At 43.1% G+C, this 19,422-nt stretch overlaps 1 protein-coding gene across 3 annotated transcripts in view; it reads left to right on the forward strand.

Moving 5' to 3' along the window:
• The window catches only part of c18h12orf56 (chromosome 18 C12orf56 homolog), a 72,442-nt gene extending 57,296 nt beyond the window's left edge, over positions 1-15,146 (forward strand). The window contains exons 12-14 of one of the 3 annotated variants that reach the window (XR_009446899.1): positions 1,118-1,296; positions 6,511-6,708; positions 15,096-15,146. Coding sequence is in view for 1 of the 3 variants with exons in the window: in XM_048548332.2 (XP_048404289.2) it covers positions 1,118-1,296; positions 6,511-6,628 (297 nt within the window). In the remaining 2 variants the exon portion in view is untranslated. Of the gene's footprint in view, positions 1-1,117; positions 1,297-6,510; positions 9,206-15,095 lie in introns of those variants that run through there. The other 2 variants (XR_007249304.2, XM_048548332.2) reach the window with 2 other exon arrangements.
• The last annotated feature ends 4,276 nt before the right edge of the window (positions 15,147-19,422 follow it).

Consider the following 19,422-nt stretch of genomic DNA (forward strand, 5'->3'; position numbering starts at 1 on the left):
TTCACTTCATTTTGTCTTGCTTCATTTCATTTTACTCTGGTTTTATCTGTTTCATCTTTGGCATTACATCAGCAATATCTCTCTCTTCTTTGGCCTTTCATCTCCTGTGGCACTTACCCTGCAGGAAATAATCCAATTAAGTAATCCTCCTTTTGACAGACTGCAAATCAATAATCTAAACAGAAAAAGAACAATCTCTTCCATTCCCTGATACCTGTGAGCATCAGTATCAAATAAGTCATCTCAAGTGAGTTTTATGCGCCATTTAAGAAAATGAATGATCCGGCAGTGAACGAAACACCAGAACATTTTTGCTAGAATGAGGAATTAGAACATAGAACAGCACAGAGAACAGGAACAGGCCCTTCAGCCCACCATAATTAATCCCATCTGCTTGCACATGGTCTGTTTCCTTTTATTTCTGCCTGTTCGTGTCCGTCTAAATGCCCCTTAAACATTGCTATGAGGTTATGTGTAAGGTTCGCACCAGCAGTTGGGAGAGAACACATCCTGAGTGAGAGATACTATTGAAGGTAATGGCCTCTTGGGAATACAGCGGCAGCCAAATTCTTGGCACTACAGTTGGCTTTGCTCCATGGGACAGAAGGAGAAACTGGGAATACGAGAATTAAAAGGGGATCCAATTCTAACGCAGACGCAACAAAGTGGGAATTTTCTTCTGGGGCCATTGCCTTCCTTGGGGATAAATGGAGGAACTTCTGTAAGTAATGATGGGAACTTGGGAAGAGCCACAGGATGGAAGTGTATACATACACATCACAGATACACACACACTCAGCCACCCTGTACTTCCACTGACTAAAAGGCTATCCTAGCTGAAACAAAAACAGAAATTTACATTGAGTTTTAATGATTAAAACAAAGTATGACAAAGGTTGTAAAGCAGTTGTCATTGTAAGCAATTTTAGACTGTATTTGGTGAAATTGTGTCTAATAACGTCTCTATTTGTAATAAATATGCGTATACTGTTGGTGGCCTGGTAAATTCTCACTATAACGCATATATTTCTGCTATGTCGTGCATGTACATCTATTGTGATGAATATGTTTCCGTTTAATAAACAGGTTTCTCTAAAAGTGTATGTTTCTGTTTCAGTTGCCTTTTATTGACCAGATGATGAAACACATTATTAAGACAGTGCTACCTCCAATACATATCATGAGCCCCACTCAGGCTTTGCTACTTTTTCAACAATTCTACATCCTGAACACCTGCATCCAGTATAGCAATGACTTGGCAGAACATATCAGGAATAAATACAGCGAAGAATTTAGGTAAGGACAGGTCAGCATTTACCTCGCTGTTCACACATTGTTTATGGGGTGTAAAATTCCACATGGGATAGCTATGGAGAAAACAGTTGGTCATCGTGGCCGACCTGCTAACTAACATCTCTTGGAAACATTTCAAAACCACCAGACTGGACCTGATCCCGATCTCAGTGCAGGGCTGGGCTGGATCAGATCCCAATTACAGCAAATCTCCTTGTAAAGTCCATGTGAAGATTGTGGACCACTAAACAACAGCAATCCTGTTACTGGTGACCCTAATATTCAATCATTTCATTTGACAATCAAAAACAATTATTTTTGTAGTATTGTCGTATGAATGTTGTCATACAAATGTTTGGTTAAACAAGGCTTTTGTTCACATTCCCTAATATCTCTGTAGCTCAGTGTGCAATTTTGTTTGATAGTTGCACCTGTGAAACACGTTGAGACACTTCACTGCATTACAGGTGCTACAAAAATGTAAGTTGTTATATATCCCACCATTTTAAAAAATCTTGTTGTCTAAGAGTTAGTGTCATTGGTTAACGATACAAAATAATTAGCCCTTGGCTTACATTGTGGGTCAGTTCCAAACATCATTGAAGTTTCGTGTCTAATTCTTCAGTCATGTTTCGCAAAAATATCATACTTTATTCTTGAGCATGTCATTCAGTGCACTGTTAGATATGTCATTTCTGCTTCACATTCATGCTACAGTCGCTGTTGTTGTAATCTGGTGTTTAGACTTCCAGAGCTTTCCCTCTCCCCTTTGCTCAATAATAAAACTTCAAACTGTTGACTAACCACTGCTTCCAGCAAGAGGAAAAAGTAAGATGTGTTACTGCCCTGCTGAAGCAGACAATCACTTAACTTACTACAAGGGGTGCCAGGGAGATCTGGTTGTAACTACTAACAGGCATGTGATCCAGTGGAGTTCCAGGTAGATTGGCTGGTGAAGGCGGCATTTGGCACACTTACCTTCATTGGTCACTGCAATGAATATAGGAGTTGGGACGTCACATTCAGGCTGTGAGTATATTGGTTAGGCCACTTTTAGAACACTGCGTAGAATTCTGGTTGCCCTTTTATAGAAAGGATCTTGTTAAACTTCAGAGGGTGCAGAAAAGATTCACAAAGATGTTGCTGGGACTAGAGAGTTTGAGTTATAGGGAAAGGCTGAACAAGCTGGGGCTGTTTTCCCTGGAGTGTCGGAGGCTGAGGGGAGACCTTACAGAGGTTTATAAGATCATGAAGGACATGGATAGGGTGAATAGCCAAGGTCTTTTCTCTACTGTAGGGAAGTCGAAAACTAGACAGCGTAGGTGTAAGGGGAGAGGAGAAAGATTTAGAAGAGACTTAAGGGGTATTTTTTTCACACAGAGGGTAGTGCCTGCATGGAATTTGCTGCCAAAGGAAGTGGTGGAGGCGGGCACAATTACAACATTTAAAAGGCATTTGGATGGGTATGTGAATAGGAAGGATTTACAGAGATATTAGCCAAATGCTGGCAAATGAGACTGTCAGATTGGGATGTCTGGTTGACACAGATGAATTGGACCGAAAGATCTATGCTTTATGACTCTAGGTAGATACATCTAAGGAGAGAGGATAGCAGGCATATGAGGGAGGAGGGAATAGAGGATGTTATGAAAGTGAAAAATATGGACAGTCAAATCTTAGCTTCTATTATCGGAACGTTATACCTGGGACCTTTGATGAACCAAAATGGAAGACATCGAGACAAGAAATGAATGCAGTGGACATCTTGTCACAGATACAGGCAAGCATTGTCAGACTCTTATGGAACTAAATGAAACTGTGTGTGCTGAAACTACTTTTCTTTAATGTAAAGACATCTAAACTATTTTTGAGATAACACAGTGTGGAGCTGGATGAACACAGCAGGTCAGGCAGCATCAGAGGAGTAGGAAAACTGACATTTCGGGTGTGGATCTTTCTTCAGAAATGGGGGAGGGGAAGGATACTCTGAAATAAATAGAGAGAGGGGGAGGCGATGATGGAAGGTGGATAGAGGATATCCAGCTCTATACCTTGTTATCTCAGACTCCACCATCGCTAGTTCCTACTACCTCTAAACTATTTTTGAGTCAGTATCGAGAAATTTACTTCTCTTGTTTAATTCACGTGTTTGATAATTTCACATATTGGGAGATGAAAGTCGCAACTGCTAGTTAATAGCTTGGAAAGACAATGGAGCTAGACTCCAGAATACAAACTGAACTAAATTTCAATAGCTGCTTCTGAGATACAGGGCAGAGCAGAGGAAATAGTGAATTAATGAGAACAAGAGCTAGAACTCCCTTCCACCCAACCCTTGCCTGCCTTACGGAGAGACCACTCTCTCCGCGACTCCCTTGTCCGCTCCACACTCCCCTCCAACCCCACCACACCCGGCACTTTCCCCTGCAAACGCAGAAAGTGCTACACCTGCCCCCAAACCACCTCCCTCATCCCTATCCCAGACCCCAAGATGACATTCCACATCAAGCAGATGTTCACCTGCACATCTGCCAACGTGGTATACTGTATCCACTGTACCCGTTGTGGCTTCCTCTACATGGGGAAAACCAAGCGGAGGCTTGGGGACCGCTTTGCAGAACACCTACGCTCGGTTCACAGTAAACAACTGCACCTCCCAGTCGCGAACCATTTCAACTCCCCCTCCCATTCCTTAGACGACATGTCCATCATAGGCCACAATGATGCCACCTGAAGATTGCAGGAACAGCAACTCATATTCCGCTTGGGAACCCTGCAGTCCAATGGCATCAATGTGGATTTCACCAGCTTCAAAATCTCCCCTCCCCCGACTGCATCCCAAAACCAGCCCAGCTCATCCCAGCTTGCCTAACATGTTCTTCCTCTCACCTATCCCCTCCTCCCACCTCAAGCCGCATATCCGTTTCCTACCTACTAACCTCATCCCGCCCCCCTGACCTGTCCGTCCTCCCCGGACTGACCTATCCCCTCCCTACCTCCCCACCTATCTTCTCCTCTATCCATCTTCAGTCCGCCTCCCTGTCTCTCCCTATTTATTTCAGAATCCTCTCTCCATCCCCCTTTTCTGATGAAGGGTCTAGGCCTGAAACATCAGCTTTTATGCTTGGCTTGCTGTGTTCATCCAGCTTCACACTTTGTTATCTAGAACTCCCTCCTGCTTGTTTCTTTCCACACCTCAGAAAACACAGAAAAAAGAATTGGAAAGTCAACACTGATCAACAACTCAAAGCTATCTAATTTGGGTTTGGGCTGGGATGCAAGTCAACCATTAATCAATTGTGGTCTTAGGTTAAGAATCTAACACCTCAAGGTCTCAAAGGGCTTTTCAATTACACAACTCCATGTGTGTACCACTTCCTCTTTGTGTGGTCACATTTTATTATGTTTGGTGGGGGAAAGGGTTCAGTAAGCAATAAAGTTCCTTTACCTTTCAATCAGGAAACCCTTGGCAATTGGCTCCTTCATTTTCTGGCGAAACACATTTTAATCGAAGTGTGATAGCTACGTGTAAAAAATAATTTGGTGTGGTTGACTGAGAGGGGAATAGAAATAGGAAGAGCCGATTTCCCCTTCCTTACCTGCTCATGAAAATTGTTATATTGATATATTTAGATGAGGAAAGATGGGAGGATATTGAGTAGAGCAAAATACTGGAATAGACTGGATAGGCTGACATTGTGCAAGAATGTCCTTTGCACAATTATTGCATTGAATGTGATGTTTTTAACAAATTGACAGAATTGCTTGTTGATTATGAATTACCTCCACTCATTGAAGAAAATAAATTATTTGCCTGGGAAACATTACAATTTGCTGAACATACAGTCCTTTTAAAAAATCCACCTTTCCACCTCTGACCTTGGAAACAATGATTAACACAAGTTGTCATTCTTTGTACTACAGTGACAGCTCTGTAGCACTCCATCTGATTGTATCTGCACAGACTGTTTCAATACTTTTGGCTACACAGGATATCACAGCCAATGCTCTTGTTGGTTTCATCCAACATCCACACAGATGCACTGTCTGGCTGATTATTTTCTGTGCTGTTTCCCTCTTGCCAAATTCCTGAGTCTACAATATGCTGTAATCACTAAAATGTTTAAAAAGGGTTTCATTTGCAGAACCAGCAATTATCATTCATCTTATCCACTCTCAGAAAAGCTCTGAACCATGGTGTGGGGCAAGTGCTCCCCTAGTGCTGTTGGAGGGGTGAGATGTTCAGGATTTTAGTACAGCAATAATTGAAAGAATCCTAACTTGCATTTTTATAGCATTGTAAAATGTTCCAAGGGTGCTTCACAGGAGGGTCATCAAACAAAATGTGACGCACTGGGTTCAATCATATCAGGATTCAACCAAGAGGCAGTTTTGTTGAGATTCACAGTGGGTTTTTCTTCTTGGATGGCTAGCAAGTTTTCTTGCATGATCGTAATAAATTTGCCTCAGAACTCAATTACTTTACAGTACTCAAACACCAGAGACAGTTTGCTTCTCTTTTACATTGAGTGATTTGATTTAACTGTTTCTTCTAATTCCTGAACTTGAGAGTTTAATAGCACGTATTTTGATTAGTCACACAACTAAGGTTAAACTTTCTTAACTTCAATAATCCCTTCAGAGCTCCATTCAAACATTCCTCATCTGGAATTTTCAAACTAAACCCTTAGACTGAGGTGACCTATTTCTTGACTGAACTAATTCCATCAGGACACACTGATTCTTCTAACTAACTTCAACCAGCACTTCGTCAAAGTAAAATCAATCCAAGGTTTCGATGTTTCTTGTAAACAAACCAAAAATCAATTCACAATCCTTATAACTGAAACCAAGCTAATGCTCTTCAATATTTACTCTGATCACTCTTAAAACTCTCCCAATGCAAAAATTCCCATCTCTACTGCAGGAAATCTCATACTCTTTGTTTTAAATAAAATCCACAGCTCCAAAAATACTGACATTGACCAAAACCCAGATGCCACTAGTTCAAAATCCAATGCTAAGACAAATGATTTTAAAAAACATTTAAATCTCCCACCTTACAGCACAGTAAGTATAATTTTGTGTATCAATGGATTATATATGAATGTAGAATGTCTAAATCAGGATGGTGTCAATTTAGAGAACGCAGAAGCTATGTTGTAATTGTAATGTTCCAATGGCTGTACCCCTTTTCCTTTGCCTCTTTGTTTATAGGTATTACATCCAAAGTGCCACAGTGGAAGCAATGCTCCCAGTCCATTATGCTGTAGCCCAGCCCACTATTCGGCTCCTTCGTCAAGTGCTCAACTTCATCCTCCACAAGCCAATCTGATTTTTGAAGAGGATTAAGCTGCAGCCAGTAATGAGCATCAAATTCTCATGAAATGGCTGTCAGAGTAAATATTCACACAGGTACTTATCTACTAGATTTATGGAAACCAATAACAGTTTGAAATCTATTCCTATCCCTACATTGTGAGTCTTACATAAAACCATTATTCGGAAATTTGATTTATAGAATAATAAGCCTGTAATTTTTTTCATGGGGGAGTTTGCAAAAATTGAACTTCAGTTAATAGATAAGGCAAGTCACAAAGTGCTATATATATTTTTGTGTTATCTTAATTGGCATAGAAAGGTATTTTTAAAATTAAACGTTTTGGATGTCTTCCTAGGCTAAAGCAGCTTATGTTTGTGTTTTTTTTTAATGAACATGCAGTTTGTAAGTCAGAGTTTAAAAAACTGCACTACATCATAGACATTGGATGGTTTGCCACAAACATGTTCTCAATGTGAGAAGGCTGTAATGTCAACTAGGCCATTGAAAAAATGGAACACAAGTAGTTGGAGCAGAAGTAGGCCCGAGGCCCCTCAAATCTGCTCCACCTTTCAGAAAGATCATGGTTGATCCTCAACCTAATCCTTGATTTTATAATATCCAAAACTATATCGATCTCTGTCTGGAACATGCGCAGCAATATCCTAAGGTACACAACCCTCCTGAGTGAAGGAACTTCTTCTCAACTTGATTTAGCCCACTCTTTATCCTGAGCCTTTTATCCTCATTCTCAATTGCACAGATGAGGGAAACGGCTTCTCAGCTTCTACTTTGTCAAGCCTAAGAGTTTTATGGTGGAGAAATCTGAGTGTTTCCACTCCATGTGATGCTAATTTCATAATGTACATGTTTCAAAATGAGACCATCACTCATTCTTCTAAACTCTAGACAGTATAAGTCTATACAAAAGAAAAACAGAATGAGGTGATTCCCAATAACATCAGTGAGAATGTGGACTGGCCAGTCAGTCCAAATGTTAATCGCTTTAGAAAGGGACTCCACTTAACCTCTTGAACCTGTTCTACCATTCTGTCAGATCAGGGCTGCCTCAGTTCCATAAGAAAAATCTATGAGTTTCAGTTTGTTCCAGAAATCCCCTGGGCCCATAAAATGACACAGTTTACCTCTATTTGCACTCTCTTCAGGCACCATGTCCTAAGAGAGTGTTGGCAACCATGGACTTCCATATGGTTTTGATAAATGTTAGTCCATGATTATACCTGGCCAAGTATTGTAGTGACCTGCATTTCCCTTCTGCAGGATGGCTGACCAGGAAACTACACTGCTCTGCTCTTAGCTGCCATCATCAGTCCTGTTGGAAGAGTTTTTGCAGGGTGGCAATCAACCTGTTGGGCTGTTCTGAACCCACCTCCCTGGACCATCAACATATCTGTAGTGGGGCTGAAATGTGGACCTTCAGGTTCGGGGTCAGAGGCTATCCCTGATGGACCATGGGATCTCTCTAATCCTTTAACCAGCTAGACCTGGGTCTTCCTGCCAGTGAAGCATGATGGAGAAATGCCAGCAGATAGGAGGGAAGCACTGTTACCAATACTAATTTCATCTGGTCATGTTTCTTACTTACTGATGTTATGTAGCATAGCAATGGGCAAGTCCAGGAAGGTAGGCATCACATTGATTTGATCCTGAAACTTATTGGGAGGAAAGAAAATCTTAGGTAAATGGTCCTTCAAAAAGGATAAAAGATTTGCTCTGACAAATTTCTTAGGAGTGAGGCTTGTGGTCAAGTAATGCTACAAATACAATACATATCATATTGGGGAAGTTCTCTATTTAGTTGTAGTCTAGGAAGGTCACCTGAAGTTGACATTCCATTGCTGGAGGTAAGTTGGAGAGACAAAACACTGCTAAACTCAAGATGAGGAAGATCTTGGAATTTCTGCCTAAGGCGAACTGCTGGTCTTACAACTGACCTCCACGAGGGACCTTATATAGATTCCAGTTGAACACAGATTTTGCTTAGCTGTGACACACCCATGGTTAAAGAATCCACTCACCAGACCATAAAGAAATGATTAACACATGGATGACAGCTGCCACTGCCTATAACCCAATATAAATTGCTGCCTCAGAGATAAGCAAAATACACCAAGGTTTACAAAGATTGTGGAATGTCCTTTTACTGATAGTATAGGGCCTTTGTATATGTTTTTGTATTACTAATACAATTGTATTTTTGTTTACATGCTTATGTATTGGTCTATGTAAAAGTAAACATTTTTAAATGAAAATATGAAAACCCCTGTGTGTAAATGTTATTTCATTGCAAGACAAAAGGTGCAAAAACTGGTTCACTAATCTGTATTTTATGTAAAATACTTCACTGTGTTTAGTTGTCTGTGATCCTGAGCCATATTACAGCCTTTTCATGATATATCAGTCACCTCTGCACCAAAAATAGAATTATCTGATCATATGAATTCAGCAATTTGAAGAACATATGAAAAATGATCAGTAATCAACACCATTCGGCTCCTTGAGTCTGCTTTTGGCATTATGGAAATAAGGAGATTATCTCCTACAATCAACAACAACAGAAATTGCTGGAGAAACTCAGCAGGTCCAGCAGCATCTCTGGAGAGAGAAACAGAATTTACGTTTCAAGTCCAGTGATCCTTCTTCAGAACAGATCTCACTGAATTTGAAACATGAACTCTGTTTTCCCTCCATACATGTTACCAGATCGACTGAGTTTTTCCAACAATTTCTCTTTTTGTTACAGATTTTCAACATCTGCAGTTCTTTGTTTGATTTTTTACAATTAAACCGTACCCATCACTGAATTATAAGACTACAGAAAGAATATTAATCTATTGTGCACTGTGCATGATCGATGCTGATTAATAAAAGCCAAGAGTTTATGAAACACTATTGTCCTTTATCTGTGACTGGCTGACGACTGTTGGGATTCCCTGTGGACAATGAAATGTGCATTAGACTGGGGAAAATCACCTGCCATGTTCAACATTAATCCTCCTTATTCTAATTTGGTTGCTGTAATTGCAAGGGAATTACACTGAAGGGCAAATGCTTGGAAATGTAGATAAGTATCACACACGCCCTGTACCACCCCTGCACGATTGAACCTACCAACATGTACAGAATCCCAGTCACATGGTTTCTCTAATGAAACCTTAATCAGCTCAGCAGAACACACAATTGTATAAGTGGTGCATTGGCGCTGGAGATAATGGGCTTCGTTAGGCAGTGGATGTTTTAAAACAGTATTAAGTAATTATTTGTTAAAATCACAACTGATGCTTGAAGAGTCGTATTTTTAAAAGTGCACATTTTAAAATGACATTCATTGGTTCCTGATCAGACCAGTTTAATGGGGACCCACATCATAGAGTGACAAGAATCATTGACAAAAACAGAAGTTGCTGGAAAAGCTCAGCAGGTCTGGCAACATCTGTGAAGATAAAGTCGAGAGTTAAAGTTAAGGGTCTGGGGACCCTTCCTCAGATGCTTTTCCAGCAACTTCTGTTTTTGTTTCTGATTTACAGCATCCGCAGTTATTTCGGTTTTTATTTCACAAGAATCACTGAATTGCTACAGCACTGAAGAAGGCTACTGAGTCCATTGTGGAGATCACAACAGGTCAGGCAGCATCCATGGAGAGAAAGCAAGCTAACATTTCGAGTCTAGATGACTCTTCAGGTGCTTAGTATTCCCTCAAGGATACAAAGTAAAAGGAGATCAATCAAGGTGTATACAATATTAAAAGGATTCAGTACAGAGAAAGTATCCTCTCTGATGGGCAAGACAAGGACATTAAAATTAGATCTGGACTATTTAGAAGAAAAACATGAAAGAGGTTTTTCCACACAAAACACTGGTACAAATTTGCAAAACTGTGGGGCAATTAGAGTTTTCAAGACAGGGACCGGTAAGATTTTTATCAAGTCATCAAAGGAAAGGTGAGCAGTTCAGATCACAGATCAGCTATGAACTAATTAAAAGCCAGAGCCAAGGGAATGAATGGCCTATTCTTGTACTGTTTCTAAGATTCCTGCGTCAATGTATCACAATAATATGCAGGCCTCACAACAACAATTGGGTGGTATACACAGCTCATTTTCTTAATAAAACTCTAGAGCTATTTTTTTCCTCCACGTGGTTTTCCCAGCGCAGTGACGCATGGGGGAGTAATTGATAGACAGACCTGGGTCAACTGAATAATGAACTGCAGATGCTGGGAATCTGAAACATAAACAGAAATTGCTGGAGAAACTCAGCAGGTCTGGCAGCACCTGCAGACGGAAAGCAGAGTGATGTTTCAAGTCCAGTTCTGAACAAAGGGTCACCAGACCCAAAACATTAACCCTACTTTCTCTCCGTAAGTGCTGCCAGGCCTGCCGAGTTTCTCCAGTTACTTCTGTTTAGGTCAGCTGGAAAGTGGTCATTTGAGGAAGGACAGGACTACTTTCTGAAATCATTTTCTGTGAGTCAAACTTCCGGGGTAAGTGGCCATTTTTATCTAGAGCACATAGTTTTGTTCCCCATATCCCTTTGGATACCTGAGAAGCTAAAAATCTTACTGCTGTTTTCCTTAAATATATTCAACCAAGGAACATCCATAACTCTTTGAGTCTCAACCCTCTGAGTGAAGAAATTTCTCTTCATCTCAGTCCTAAGCGATTGCACCTCTATCCTGAGACTATTCAGTATGCTTAGGTTCCCCAGCTTGAGGGATCGTTCTCTGTGCTTACCCTGTCAAGCCTCTTCAGAATCTTGCATGTTTCAATGATATCACCTCATTCCTCCAAACTTTAGAGTATACAGACCTAATCTGATCAGCCTCTGATCACAAATAATCTTCTCATCCCAGCAACCAATCTGTTGAACCCTTACTGTACTGCCTCTAATGAAAGTATATATGTTGTTAAATAGGTAGATCAGAACCACATGCTTTTTAGCAGGTGTGGTCTCACCAACACTCTTGTGCACTTGGAACAATACTTTATTCTTGTACTTCGATTCCCTGTCAATTAAGGCCAATGTGCTATTTCTTGCTGTACATGCAACCTAACTGTCTGTTCTCCTTGCCCAAATGTACCTAGATCCTTTTGAACATCAACAGTTACAAGTGTCATGTCACTAAGGCATGAAAGAGATTGAAAGAAAACTGATAAAACCAAATTGTATGCTCTTGTCTATTTAAAAGTAAACCTTTAACAAAAACAGAAATAACTGATGAAACTCAGCAGGTCTGGCAGCATCTGTGGAGAGAAAGCAGAGGTAACGTTCCTTCAGAACTGATTGTAGCGAGGAAAAGGTGGTATTTATGCTGATGATGGGCTGAGGAGAGGAAGATGAAATGACAGATGGAGATGGAGGCTGGGGGTTAAAACTAAATCTTCCTGTCCAGAACATGGTTGCCATCAATCACATTAAGCAAGCTGAACTAAAATTCTGAAAAGTTCCACCAGGAGTTACAAGGAAACAGTTTAGACACCATCATTGAGTCTCTCACCCTTCAATGTATGGGCCCTGCAGTCAATAACAGAACAAAAAAATATATGGTATGTCTGACCATCAGGGACTGGTAAAAAAACGGAGAGACATCAAACCTTTGCAGAGGTGCTAATAGTCCCATCTAGCTCCTACGATGAACAACGGATCCTTGACTAGAGCGATAGAAACTAATTGTTGCACTGAAACTAATTCCTTACTGAATCCCTGACTTTTAGAAAGTTTTGATGTTACATTCTTCTGGATCTTGGTCAATCTGCTTTTAACACCAGAACAGGTGAGAGGAAGCAGGTCATTGTACAAGGAGTTTCAGCCACAGTACACAAAGTGATGAGGGAAAAGCTGTAGATGTCATATACATGGACTTCAGTAAGGCATTTGATAAGGTTCCCCATGGCAGGCTCATGGAGAAGATGAAGTCGCATGGGGTCCAGGGTGTGCTAGCTAGATGGATAAAAAAGTGGTTAGGCAACAGGAGACAGAGAGTAGTAGTGGAAGGGGGTTTCTCAAATGAGAGACCTGTGACCAGTGGTGTTCCACAGGGATCTGTGCTGGGACCACTGTTGCTTGTGATATACTTAGGTGATTTGAAAGAAGGTATAGGCGGTCTGATTAGCAAGTTTGTAGATGACACTAAGATTGGTGGAGTAGCAAATAGTGAAGGGGATTGTTGGAGAATGCAGCAGAATATAGATAGATTGGAGAGTTGGGCAGATAAATGGCAGATGGAGTTCAATCCGGGCAAATGCAAGGTGATGCATTTTGGAAGATCTAATTCAAGAGCAAATTATACAGTAAATGGAAAAGTCCTGGGGAAAATTGATGTACAGGAAGATCTGGGTGTTCAGGTCCATAAGGCAGCAACGCAGGTCAATAGAGTGGTCAATAAGGCATATGGCATGCTTTCCTTCATTGGGCAGGGTATTGAGTACAAGAGTTGGCAGGTCAAGTTACAGTTGTATAAGACTTTGGTTCGGCCACATTTGGAGTACTGTGTATAGTTCTGGTCGCCACATTACCAAAAGGATGTGGATGCTTTGGAGAGGGTGCAGAGGAGGTTCACCAGGCTGCTGTCTGGTATGGAGGGCGCTAGCTTTGAAGAAACGTTGAGTAGATTAGGATTATTTTCATTAGAAAGATGGAGATTGAGGGGGGACCTAACTGAGGTCTACAAAATCACAAGATGTATAAACAGGGTGGATAGCAGGAAGCATTTTCCCAGAGTGGGGGACTCAATTACTAGGGGCCATGAGTTCAAAGTGAGAGGAGGAAAGTTTATGGGAGATATGTGTGGAAAGTTCTTTACGCAGAGGGTGGTATGCGTAGCCAGTGGAGGTGGTAGATGCAGACATGATAGTCTCTTTTAAGATATGTCTGGACAGGTTCATGGATGGGCAGGGAGCAAACGGACACAGACCCTTAGAAAATAGATAGATAGAAGAGTACAGCACAGTACAGGCCTTTCAGCCCACGATGTTGTGCCGTGGAATAATCCTAATCCAAAAAATAACCTAACCTACATTCCCCTCAATTCACTGTTGTCCATGTCCAGCAGTCACTTAAATGTCACTAGTGACTCCGCTTCCACGACTACCACTGGTAAACTATTCCATGCGCTCACAACTCTCTGGGTGAAGAACCTCCCTCTGACGTCTCCTCTATACCTTCCTCCTAACACCTTAAAACTATGACCCCTCGTGGCAGTCAATCCTGCCCTGGGGAAAAGTCTCTGACTATCTATCCATGCCTCTCATTACCTTGTACACCACATATAGATGACAGGTTTAGACAGAGGATCTCGATCAGCGCAGGCTTGGAGAGCCGAAGGGCCTGTTCCTGTGCTGTAATTTTCTTTGTTCTTTGAGCAGGAATCTTGATCCTCCCAGGGTGTGTGCCTTTCACAGAATATAAATCAAGAGTACTAAAAACATATTGAGACTCCTGAGTGGAACAGAGTATACAGAGAAAAAAATATGTATTTCACTTTCTGTAATTTCCCATTTGAAATGTTTTCCACTCTGGCTACATATTTGACATAGAATTAATCTGTAAATATTTAAAACTGTTCCAATTATATAACAGAATTCACTGTATAATTCAAGTTGAAATATTTCAATATATTTTCACAAATTTCATGATTACAGTAACCTCCAGAATTATTAAATTGCAGAAAGCCATTAGGCCCATTGTGCCTTCATCACTTCTATTATCTAGTGCTAATCTCCTGCCTTTCCCCCATATCTTTGCACAGTAGTACAATCCAAAGAAAAAACATCCAATGCCCTCTGTGATCAGAGATACTGCAAAGCCTCTTCTAGGAAGCCTAACCTGAAGAAGTTACCCTCCTCCCTCAGGATCAACCTCAGGGGATCTCTCTCCCACTGCAACTCTCATGTAATCTCTTCGGCCTTGAAACTGGTCAACCATGTCCCAAAACAAACCAGGTACCACAGCCACATCATCTTCCTCAGCACCTGCCTACGGAGGCAGATTATCCCCAATGGACTACAGTCCACATTTAAGCCTTCCCAATTTGGCCTCAACCGTGACCATATCTAAATGAATACCAGTCACATCTGGACATTGAGCAGTTTTTCTACCGCCTTACTGACCTATCCCCTCCCTACCTCCCCACCTATCTTCTCCTCTATCCATCTTTTGTCCGCCTCCCACTCTCTCCCTATTTATTTCAGAATCCTCTCCCCATCCCCCTTTTCTGATGAAGGGTCTAGGCCCGAAATGTCAGCTTTTGTGCTCCTAAAATGCTGCTAGGCCTGCTGTGTTCATCCAGCTTCACACTTTGTTATCCAATGCCGTCTTCAATGTCTCAATTGAACCTGCTTCCACTAAATTTCCAGGCAATGCATTTCACACCCTAACAACATGCCATGTGAAAAAGTGTTTTGCTTTGTTTGCACATAATTTTAAATGTATGTTTTCTCATTCTTGGTTCTTTTACAAGCAGAAGGACATCTAGAAGGACAAGGGCAGCAGATATATGGGAACACCATCACCTCCAAGTTCCTCTCCAAGTCACTCATCATCCTGACTTGGAAATACATCACCATTCCTGCACTGTTGCTGGGTCAAAATCCTGGAATTTCCACCCTAATAGCATCGTGGGTCAACTCACAGCAGGAGGACTGCAGCAGTTCAGAAAGGCAGCTCACCACCACCTTCTCAAGGGCAACAAGGGATGGGCAAGAAATGCTGACCAGCCAGCGACGCACACATCCCACAAATGAATTAAAAAAACAGCATCGCACTATCCTGTCTTTGAAGAAAAGGCATTTCAGGCTGCCTGGCCCAAGTCTACGTCTTCTCAGAAGCTGAACTTATTTGACATTAAATTGCTGACTGAAGACAAGAAGAACATCAAAAATTTCAATCTGCCTCTCTCCCCTTGTCTGTAACACTAGTTCCACATCTTTTTTTTAAAAATTACTTTACCAAAGTAAATAATCTCGCATTTCCGTACCTTATGCTCCAGTATATATACATAGGTATTAGGAGCAGAAATTGCCCATTTCGACTCCCACTGTTTGAGATGATCATGGCTGATCTGATTGTGACCCCAACTCCAATTTCCTGTTATAGGCCTTTTGAATCCCTTGGCAATCAATATTCCATCAACTCGACGTAAAAAAAATTGCCTCCACTGCTCTCTGGAGAAGAGAATTCCAATGATCTTTTAAGAGAGCAAGTTTCAGATCATCTCTGCCTTAGATGGAAAATCTGTTATTTTTAAAGTTCTATTTTCACCCACAAGGGGAAATATCTTTTCAGCATCCACTCTCAAGTTCCGTCAGGATCATAGATGTTTCAAAAAGGCTCTCTCTCACTCCTCTAAATTCGAATGGATACAGGCCCAAACTTTCCTCTTAAAATAAACAATACCTTTGCACTCCCACATCTCAAACCTAGGAATCCATCAAGCGAACCTTCTCTAAACTATTCCTAATGCCATTGCTTCCTTTTTCAAATAAGGAGACTGAAACTGGACGCAGTATTCTACATGTAGTCTCACCTACACCCTGCAAAACTTCAGCAAAAACTTTTTGTATTCCATTCCCCTTGCAATAAACAATTTAAATAGATCTTAAAAGCATTGGCCCTTTCAGCCTACTCTCCAAGGCTGATTTGGCTGTGGATTCAGTTTCTTGTATCTATTTGGTCCCATAACCTTTGGCTCCTTTATTTATGAAAAATCTCTCTAACTCAGTTTGATTTAAAGACTCAGCCTTCACTACCATTGGGGAGAAGTCATAATTCCACTCCTATTACCCTCTGAAACGAAAAAAATTACCATCTCTGACCTAAAAAAGACTATTTATTGTTAAATGTTATTGGCATGTTTCAGTCTTCCTCATAAGAAGAAACATCCATTTTACCCAGTCTCCTCAGGATCTTAAATATTTAATAAGACGACCTTTTTATTAAGTTCTATTGACTGATCTTTTTTCGAATGAAATAGTGGTCACTGTTCAAAAATTACAGGAGATCATTTTAAAGGCGAGTCAGTGAAAGGAGGTAATTTTGAGGGGAGTTCAGAGAAGAGAATTGTTTTGGGAGGGTTCAGTGAAAGGAGGTAATTTTAATGGGGGAGGTCAATAAAAGGAAATAATTTCGGGATGACTGAAAGGTGGTAGGTTTGGGGGGTTGTTAGTGAAAAGGGGTACTTTGGGCAGTGGTTTAGTGAAAGGGGGTAATTTTAGGGGGTGAGTGATGGGGGTAATTTGGGGGGTTATAGTGAAAGGGGATAATTGGGGGATTATAGTGAAAGGGGGCAATTGGGTGGTGGTATAGTGAAAGGGGGTAATTGGCGGTGGTATAGTGAAAGAGGGTAATTGGGGGGGTGGTATAGTGAAAGGGGGTAATTGGGGGTGGGTGGTATAGTGAAAGGGGTAATTGGGGGTGGGTGGTATAGTGAAAGGGGGTAATTGGTGGGTGGTATAGTGAAAGGGGGTAATGGGGTGGGTGGTTTAGTGAAAAGGGGTAATTGGGGGGTGTTATAGTGAAAGGGGGTAATTGGGGGTGTCAGAGTGAAAGGGGGTAATGGGGTGGGTGGTTTAGTGAAAAGGGGTAATTGGGGGGTGGTTTAGTGAAAGGGGGTAATTGGGGGGGTGGTTTAGTGAAAGGGGGTAACTGGGGGGGTGGGTGGTTTAGTGAAAAGGGGTAACTAGGGCGGTGGGTGGTCTAGTGAAAGGGGGTAACTGGGGGTGGGTGGTTTAGTGAAAGGGGTAACTGGGGGTGGGTGGTTTAGTGAAAGGGGTAATTGGGGGGTGGGTGGTTTAGTGAAGGGGGTAATTGGGGGGGTGGTTTAGTGAAAGGGGGTAATTGGGTGGTTGAGTGAAAGGGGGTAATTGGGTGGGTGGTTGAGTGAAAGGGGGTAATTGGGTGGGTGGGTGGTTGAGTGAAAGGGGGTAATTGGGTGGGTGGGTGGTTTAGTGAAAGGGGGTAGTTGGGTGGGTGGGTGGTTAGTGAAAGGGGGTAGTTGGGTGGGTGGGTGGGTGGTTAGTGAAAGGGGGTAGTTGGGTGGGTGGGTGGGTGGTTAGTGAAAGGGGGTAGTTGGGTGGGTGGGTGGGTGGTTAGTGAAAGGGGGTAGTTGGGTGGGTGGGTGGGTGGTTAGTGAAAGGGGGTAGTTGGGTGGGTGGGTGGGTGGTTAGTGAAAGGGGGTAGTTGGGTGGGTGGTTAGTGAAAGGGGGTAGTTGGGTGGGTGGGTGGGTGGTTAGTGAAAGGGGGTAGTTGGGTGGGTGGGTGGGTGGTTAGTGAAAGGGGGTAGTTGGGTGGGTGGGTGGGTGGTTAGTGAAAGGGGGTAGTTGGGTGGGTGGGTGGGTGGTTAGTGAAAGGGGGTAGTTGGGTGGGTGGGTGGGTGGTTAGTGAAAGGGGGTAGTTGGGTGGGTGGGTGGGTGGTTAGTGAAAGGGGGTAGTTGGGTGGGTGGGTGGGTGGTTAGTGAAAGGGGGTAGTTGGGTGGGTGGGTGGGTGGTTAGTGAAAGGGGGTAGTTGGGTGGGTGGGTGGGTGGTTAGTGAAAGGGGGTAGTTGGGTGGGTGGGTGGGTGGTTAGTGAAAGGGGGTAGTTGGGTGGGTGGGTGGGTGGTTAGTGAAAGGGGGTAGTTGGGTGGGTGGGTGGTTAGTGAAAGGGGGTAGTTGGGTGGGTGGGTGGGTGGGTGGTTAGTGAAAGGGGGTAGTTGGGTGGGTGGGTGGGTGGGTGGTTAGTGAAAGGGGGTAGTTGGGTGGGTGGGTGGGTGGGTGGTTAGTGAAAGGGGGTAGTTGGGTGGGTGGGTGGGTGGGTGGTTAGTGAAAGGGGGTAGTTGGGTGGGTGGGTGGGTGGGTGGTTAGTGAAAGGGGGTAGTTGGGTGGGTGGGTGGGTGGGTGGGTGGTTAGTGAAAGGGGGTAGTTGGGTGGGTGGGTGGGTGGGTGGTTAGTGAAAGGGGGTAGTTGGGTGGGTGGGTGGGTGGGTGGTTAGTGAAAGGGGGTAGTTGGGTGGGTGGGTGGGTGGTTAGTGAAAGGGGGTAGTTGGGTGGGTGGGTGGGTGGGTGGTTAGTGAAAGGGGGTAGTTGGGTGGGTGGGTGGTTAGTGAAAGGGGGTAGTTGGGTGGGTGGGTGGGTGGGTGGGTGGTTAGTGAAAGGGGGTAGTTGGGTGGGTGGTTAGTGAAAGGGGGTAGTTGGGTGGGTGGGTGGTTAGTGAAAGGGGGTAGTTGGGTGGGTGGGTGGTTAGTGAAAGGGGGTAGTTGGGTGGGTGGGTGGTTAGTGAAAGGGGGTAGTTGGGTGGGTGGGTGGTTAGTGAAAGGGGGTAGTTGGGTGGTTGAGTGAAAGGGGGTAGTTGGGTGGGTGGGTGGTTGAGTGAAAGGGGGTAGTTGGGTGGTTGAGTGAAAGGGGGTAGTTGGGTGGTTGAGTGAAAGGGGGTAGTTGGGTGGTTGAGTGAAAGGGGGTAGTTGGGTGGGTGGGTGGTTGAGTGAAAGGGGGTAGTTGGGTGGGTGGGTGGTTGAGTGAAAGGGGGTAGTTGGGTGGGTGGGTGGTTGAGTGAAAGGGGGTAGTTGAGTGAAAGGGGGTAGTTGGGTGGGTGGGTGGTTGAGTGAAAGGGGGTAGTTGGGTGGGTGGGTGGTTGAGTGAAAGGGGGTAGTTGGGTGGGTGGGTGGTTGAGTGAAAGGGGGTAGTTGGGTGGGTGGGTGGTTGAGTGAAAGGGGGTAGTTGGGTGGGTGGGTGGTTGAGTGAAAGGGGGTAGTTGGGTGGTTGAGTGAAAGGGGGTAGTTGGGTGGTTGAGTGAAAGGGGGTAGTTGGGTGGTTGAGTG

Source organism: Stegostoma tigrinum, chromosome 18 (genome assembly GCF_030684315.1).
Source record: "Stegostoma tigrinum isolate sSteTig4 chromosome 18, sSteTig4.hap1, whole genome shotgun sequence".
NCBI lineage: Eukaryota > Metazoa > Chordata > Chondrichthyes > Orectolobiformes > Stegostomatidae > Stegostoma > Stegostoma tigrinum.